Source organism: Scylla paramamosain, chromosome 21, assembly GCF_035594125.1.
Source record: "Scylla paramamosain isolate STU-SP2022 chromosome 21, ASM3559412v1, whole genome shotgun sequence".
NCBI lineage: Eukaryota > Metazoa > Arthropoda > Malacostraca > Decapoda > Portunidae > Scylla > Scylla paramamosain.
The window spans coordinates 5,788,267-5,795,766 of record NC_087171.1 but is presented as its reverse complement, the minus strand read 5'-3'; the positions used below and the strand labels follow the sequence as shown (position 1 = coordinate 5,795,766).

General features: G+C 37.8%; 1 protein-coding gene across 5 annotated transcripts in view; it reads left to right on the top strand.

Moving 5' to 3' along the window:
- Positions 1–7,500, top strand: part of LOC135110910 (insulin receptor-like) — a 67,802-nt gene that overhangs the window by 20,735 nt on the left and 39,567 nt on the right. For 4 of the 5 annotated variants that reach the window (XM_064023561.1, XM_064023563.1, XM_064023562.1 and 1 more), the window contains exons 2-3: positions 1–364; positions 468–1,569. The exon at positions 1–364 is cut by the window's left edge and continues 116 nt beyond it. In XM_064023561.1, coding sequence (XP_063879631.1) covers positions 1,116–1,569 — 454 coding nt within the window. In that variant the 5' untranslated portion in view covers positions 1–364; positions 468–1,115. The remainder of the gene's footprint in view (positions 365–467; positions 1,570–7,500) is intronic. The other variant, XM_064023560.1, reaches the window with a different exon arrangement.

Below are 7,500 nucleotides of genomic sequence, written 5' to 3'. Positions count from 1 at the left end.
CGTCTCCGCTGCCAGCACAGACCACGGCAGGAACTGTTTCCGAGCACTGAGTCTTTCCCCCGCAGCTCTCCGCAATCCATCGTCATGGCCGCGGCACCTCTCTCACACCTGATCTGAGGCCACACTCTGCTGGTTTGTCCACTATGATGCTGTGTCGTCTTCTACATTACCCGAGTGTCCTAAATCACAGGCTAAACACTACTTTCAAGCCAAATGTGAACACAGCATATGCCAGAATCACGGCAGTGTGACTACCAGGACACCGGAAAAATTTAAATATGATAATTAGCATTTTATTTCAGTACTTTTAGTGTGTTTAAAGAATATCAGGTCCGATCGACTAAGGCATCTTTGCCACAATACGGTGAGGACAACCCGCTGTTTTCCCTTTTCCTTCACCTTCTATCATATTTTTTTTTCCTTCTCCCCCACTCCTCCTTCCTTTGTAAGTATTGTATCTTTCCCAGGACATGGCAAGCTTCATCCTAGTGACCAAATGTTGCAGCCGCAAAGGTACTGGTTTTTGGTATTTGTGATTACGTTGAAGGAATTCTTAACGAAAACAAAAACTCTCACCACAGATAAGGCCTTGATAACATTTTGATTGCAATTCTGTACTCAGCTGCTCTTCCATGCTGATCAAGTTGGTGCAGTAGTATACATGGAAAGTGCTGCTAGTAATTGTATAACTTGCAGTGTGGCAGTTGTATTTTTGGATGTATAGAAAAGCAGTTTCGTCCTCGGAAAAGCCGCTGCAAAAATAACATTTTGATGTCACATAGAAAGTAAAAGGAATCAAGAATCTTATAAGGGTACACTTCAGTAACTTTAGAGTAAGTGTCCCGCTAATATTGAATAAGGTGGAAAGAAAATTGATCGCAAAATTCATGCTAATATAGGAAAAAAATATAGATAGATCTGGTCGTGACAAGGCATCGGGGAGCAGCACAAGGCACACCTTTGGCTCCCCGCTGGAGGGTCAGTCAGTCGCCAGGCACGCCAGTGTGACCAGACTCCCACCAAAGGAAGCAAAACTGCAGATTTATGCATCGTCTAAGCAACGATTCTCAGGTCTGATTAGGGGAGAGGAGAGAAAAGCTGCTCAGAAAGAGAAGATGTTGCTCGTATCGTGTTGCGGTCAAGATAATGAACTGAAACGGGCATCAGTACAGTCACCATCGGTGGAAGGTAATCAGCCCGTGCCCAGAGTGAAGGAAAATAGAGAAGTCAGTCGTAGCGCTACGCCGCCCAAGACAAGGAAGAGTTGCGTTGAATGGTGCTACGTCTTCCATCACTGGCTGGCGTCCTCCCGCGTCCTGGTGCACACGTTCTGCCCGGACAGACGCGTCCCTGCATACGTCTTGCATTCGCCTACTCACCTCTGCCAACCATGGGTCTGGCTGAGCGGTGCGGAAAGGAAATGTTTTCAGCCATCCGGAAGGACAAGGCGAAGCAAGAGAACGCCTGCTTGGGCTTGGGTGTGGATGGCCTCAGCAATTCTGGCGTGGTGCTGCCCTACACTGGCAGAGCCCGGAGGCTGCCCTGTCGACGCCGCGCCGCCCAACAAAAGTAAGTGCCTCTGTTTCTGTCGTTCAGCAATCACTGTCTAGATATTTAAGTTGTAATATCTCTCTCTCTCTCTCTCTCTCTCTCTCTCTCTCTCTCTCTCTCTCTCTCTCTCTCTCTCTTTCTCTCGTGTGTGTGTGTGTGTGTGTGTGTGTGTGTGTGTGTGTGTGTGTGTGTGTGTATATATATATATATATATATATATATATATATATATATATATATATATATATATATATATATATATATATATATATATATATATATATATATATATATATATATATATATATATATATATATTATACTGTTATATATCATTATAGAGAATTGTTACAGAGAACGGCTTAGTAGGGGAGACAATATTAGTGATACAGACTTAGGAGATAATTTTGAAAAGTCAGTGAAATCCGTAAGCATGTAGATTTACACAGACAAAAACAGAGGACCATTGTTCTCTGTCAGAAAGGGCACAAATTTAAAAACCTGGCAGATTTTCTATTTACCGTGCACCTTCACTGCCGGGGACAGCGGATAGTGATGGATAAGGCTCTTCGGAATGAGGTTAAGTTGTTTTGTAGCTTTCATTGAGTTTTCACGGAAGCGTATGACTTAGTACCAAGGAAAGGATGCTGGAAAGACTTGCTTGCGCATCGTGTTGTTCGCAGCGTTAATGGTGGCTGAGAGTGTGATTGGCGAGCGGTCATGACTTCTGAGCGGAAATATGGCGAGATTTTCTAAGGGTCACGGGAATCTATTTAGTTTGTTCTCTAACCTTATAATCTGTTGAAGCTAATTCCTGTTTACCTTTTTTTTTTCTCTTATCTTTATTTATTTATTTATTTTTTATTTAATGAATAAAGAATGCCGTATATTGGACACCTTGATTTACCAGTACCAAAAACAACTCCCTCCTCGATGGCACGCTGCCTGGAGGTGGTGGTCAGAGCGGCTCAGCTGGATAGGCGTGACTATGCTAGACACGCCCATCGAGAGGATTTAGAGTTTTCGCGGCCATGACGCCCTGACCCAGCGTGATGTTATACCAGCTCCTCTGTTGATCGTTTCTAGTGAGGGCCCCGCTTTTTTTTTTTTTTTCTGCAGGGAAATCACAGAGGATGAAGGTGATGACGATAAATGACATCTAGTTCAAGTGATTATTAGAATAAAAAAATTCAAGATAAAAAGTATACTAGGGAGGAGCAAAGTACCAATTACATGACTTCTCATACATTTTACGGAAAGAGCTTTACTTAAAATATGCACTTATATTATATTATATTATTATATTATTATATGGGTATGCAACGAAACTAAAAATATTTGAACACATTTTTGATGCTTTTAATATTTTTTTATTTAGTTTAATTAATTAATCAACTGAATATATATATATATATATATATATATATATATATATATATATATATATATATATATATATATATATATATATATATATATATATATATATATATATATATATATATATATATATATATATATATATATATATATATATTTTTTTTTTTTTTTTTTTTTTATTTTTTTTTTTTTATGTAGGAAGGACACTGGCCAAGGACAACAAAAATCCAATAAAAAAATATGCCCACTGAAATGCCAGTCCCATAAAAGGGTCAAAGCAGTGGTCAAAAATTGATGAATAAGTGTCTTGAAACCTCCCTCTTGAAGGAATTCAAGTCATAGGAAGGTGGAAATATAGAAGCAGGCAGGGAGTTCCAGAGTTTACTAGAGAAAGGGATGAATGATTGAGAATACTGGTTGACTCTTGCGTTAGAAAGGTGGACAGAATAGGGGTGAGAGAAAGAAGAAAGTCTTGTGCAGCGAGGCAGCGGAAGGAGGGGAGGTATGCAGTTAGCAAGATCAGAAGAGCAGTTAGCATGAAAATAGCGGTAGAAGACAGCTAGATATGCAACATATATATATATATATATATATATATATATATATATATATATATATATATATATATATATATATATATATATATATATATATATATATATATATATATATATATATATATATATATATATATATATATATATATATATATATATATATATATATATATATATATGTGTGTGTGTGTGTGTGTGTGTGTGTGTGTGTGTGTGTGTGTGTGTGTGTGTGTGTGTGTGTGTGTGTGTGTGTGTGTGAATTGAATTAATCGAGTAGTATGATTTTTCTTGTTTTATATTCATTTGAAAAGGAGTAATTAAGGAAAATTACAATAAACTGCCTATGAATCCTGGTACAACCAGAATGAAGGCACTCAAAACACGTGTATGGGCAACTCCAACATACGGATGTGAAACATGGACCCTAAACGAAGAAGCTCGGAATAAAATAGAGGTTTTTGAAATGTGAACGATACGCAGAATGCTCAGGATTCCCTGGACAGCAAGAAAAACAAACACTCAAGTAATACAACAAGCAAACACAGATAGAGAACTACTGACACAAGTGAAGAGAAGGCAATTCAGATTTATGGGACACACAGCTAGGAAGAGCAAGAATGAACTACTCAGTATAACAGGAAAGATAGAAGGAAAGAGGGCGAGAGAAAGACATAGACGCAAGTTAATAGACAGAATAATTGAAAACAATAATCTAGCCTGCAGACCTTCAGAACTTATACACATAACTGAAAACCGATGACGATGGAGGGACATGATCACCCGAGTCACATGACACGGCACTTCGCTAAAGGTAAAGGAATCCTGATATTTATCCTGCACAGCTATCGCGTAATAGTGAATATTTTAGGTCATAAAAGGAATCTGAATTAAAATAAAGATTGCGTGAACGAAAGTTTCTATTACTTTATTGTTTTCTATTCCGCCTTCACCATATAGCAACCCGTATTAATTATTTATCTTTTGCCTGAAGGCGGGAGTGGGCGTGACGTAGCAGGGATGAGATGGAGCATGTGTGCCCTGGCCCCCTTTAATGGATTAGCCTGTAAAAGATGCCATTCATTGCCTTTTATGCGCTAATCAACTTTGCAATCAAAGCTCACGCTGTGGTAGTGATGTCGTCCCCGTCAGGAGAGTACACGGAAGGACTTCATCGTGGAGGATAATTAGTACTCATACGGGTTTATGTACTAAAAGATGGAGAGAGTATGTGTGTGACATGTACATATTTCTTTACTGGTACGAATACTCAGTAAAAGATAGTAAACCTGCTTTATCCGTGCCTCAGCTTGTCCTGGCTGTTGACAGGGTTGCTTGCGACGCAGGAGCAAAGCGGGCACAAATCCAGTTGTGCAGTGGCAATGGTCGAAACCTTTTGATACAGCCATGCGTGTGGCACAGCAAAGTGTAAAGCCTACCACTGGGGGAGGCGGGGATTGCAAGCTGCTTCCAACATTTCCAATTTTTTTTTTTTTAAGCGTTTCCATAGTGAGTTTTAACAGACTGTGTAGGGCGTCACTATGGAAACGTTTCTGTAACATAACTTCCAACAGGAACCAGGGTTGCTATCCAAAACAGCCTTGCAAACCACCAGTCCAGCTTCCGCACATAATACATCAGAGTTTAAATTATTATTTTGTTTGTAGGGGAAATAACTCAATTACATCAGATCAAACGCCTCTCCAGGATTTTTTTTTCTTATTTGCTTTATTATTTTTAGTTTTCTTGTGAGCTTTTTTGTCAGACCTCTTAAAAACGGTCAAAGTTCAATATTTCTGCTGCTGTTTAGTGTGCTGCGCTGTGATTTTGCCTGTTCAAAGGATATGAATATAACTAACAAATCTGTATGATCGCTGAATCTACAAGATTCACCCTACCGGATATGTTTTCTTTTTTTTTCCAGGAAACATAATTCAGAGCAAATGATACAAAGTGCCTAATAAAAGATGTTTTACGATTTGATTATGCGTCTGTCTCTCACATTAAGCTACTATAGTAGTAGTTAAGTAAGAAAACAATATTGATCACGCAAGGCTGAATATAAGAAATACATAAACAAACGTACCTCAGCTAAGTGTTTGTTCAGGCGAGCGTGTTTGTGAAAGGATTAAAAATACGAAATGAGACGGAATGAGAGAGAGTGCACGAGCATTTCCCAGATGTGTAGGCAGCAGGTCCAATCATACTGTTTTCAGTGAATTGATAACAGGAAATATGGAGGACTGTAAACTTGAGCATATATCGAAGGAGTGAAAGTCTGATTAGGAAACGAAAGTTGATAAACTGTGGTGCACGTAGCTGAGGTCGCTTCCTGGACAGACCTATGCACACACCATTAACACACGCACCCCGTAGCCCCAACTCTCGAGACACGCACACTTGATAGAAGAACAAGTACATGCACGGAATATAATACCACATGTCGTGAGGGAGCAGATGAGGAGGGTGGTCGAATGACACGAATCACGTTTATAATCCTAGAACTTTTTTATGAAAGGTAATGAAACCATGATTTTTAAACTTTCATTTAAGTTTCCTTAATGTCGAATGATAAACAAACATGTTGAAACAAAAAATATTAAATAGTCTTTTGAAATACTGAAAATCACGTTTTCTCTTCTTTTATATTGGCTTAATAATAATAAAAGAGAGAAAATTTGTTCAGTTTTCTGTATCTGCCATGCAAAAAAAAAAGAAAAAAATCGATTAACAGGTCGACATCTCATGGGAAGGGAAGTAAAACGCGTAAAAAACTTACCCAGAGATGAAAAATGACGGTGTACGTACTACTAAAAACATAATATTACTCAACAAGAATATTTCCTTACTCTAGGCGGTCACAGGACTGGAAAATAAAATAGATGTATAAACAGAAATAGAAAGGAAAGCCAGAAAGCAAAAGTGCAATTAATTTACTAGGGGATGTTCTTATGAATCTCTTGGAATTAACGTGGACAGAAGGTTGAGGTTGAAGCCCTTCAGATTGAGGTATGTGTGTATTTATGAGTACAATGCGAAGGGGCAGAGAAAAATGTAATACCTGTAACCGAATATCATGAAATTATTTGGCTGAAGACGAAGTTGTCAAGCCATCGAAAAAAAAAAAAAGACTCTCTTGGGTGTGATGGATTTCGAAATAATGAATGGAGCTTTTTTTTTTTTTCCCCGCCGCCTAAGATCACCAATATTTCTCGGAGCCACAAAACAGGGGAGAGACAGTATAACATTACTGTATAAATATATTATTTTACACCTTTATATTATACAAAAAAAAAAAAAAAAAAAAAAAAAACATGATATTCATGTTTGCTTCATATGTGTTGTGATGTTCCATATTACAAAATTGTGCATGATTTTTGTAGTCTAAAAGAACTGACTCTTTTAGGTCACTGGAATTACAAATATTATTAATGATTCTTGCGTGATTGTATTTATATTACGGGATGTACGTTATTGCCTGTACACGTATATATTATGCATTCTTTCTTGTACGACAGAGACAGGTACACTATACGTTCACTGGCAATGAGTACCTGTATATGTTTTATATTGTATTCTCAACGAAATTTGGCGCAAAAGAACGCGAGGGAAGAACAAACAGAAGTCAGTCTGCTAGCCATTGTGAAGCTGTGTGTGAAAGCTACACTCTATTTTGAAAGATGTAGAAGAACAAAAAATTCAAAGGTTATTTCTCACAAAGCCATGCTCATTTAAATATCTTTTATTCATTCAAGTACTTTGCTTTCATCTAATTTAGTCAGTCCCAGCTTTGACATGTCGGAAAAAGAAAAAAAACCTTACACCTTCCTTCAGTGAAAACAAAAGATACGATCACGTATCAGACTTAAGCCAAGGAAAAAGAAAAATGCCTCACTTGGATATCATTTGGTTTCATTAAAAAGAACACATCATGAGTATTTACGATTGAAAATAAACTGCATATCTTTTAAGTGATCCATTGTTTTCATATTCACCTACGATATTGTTTATTTTC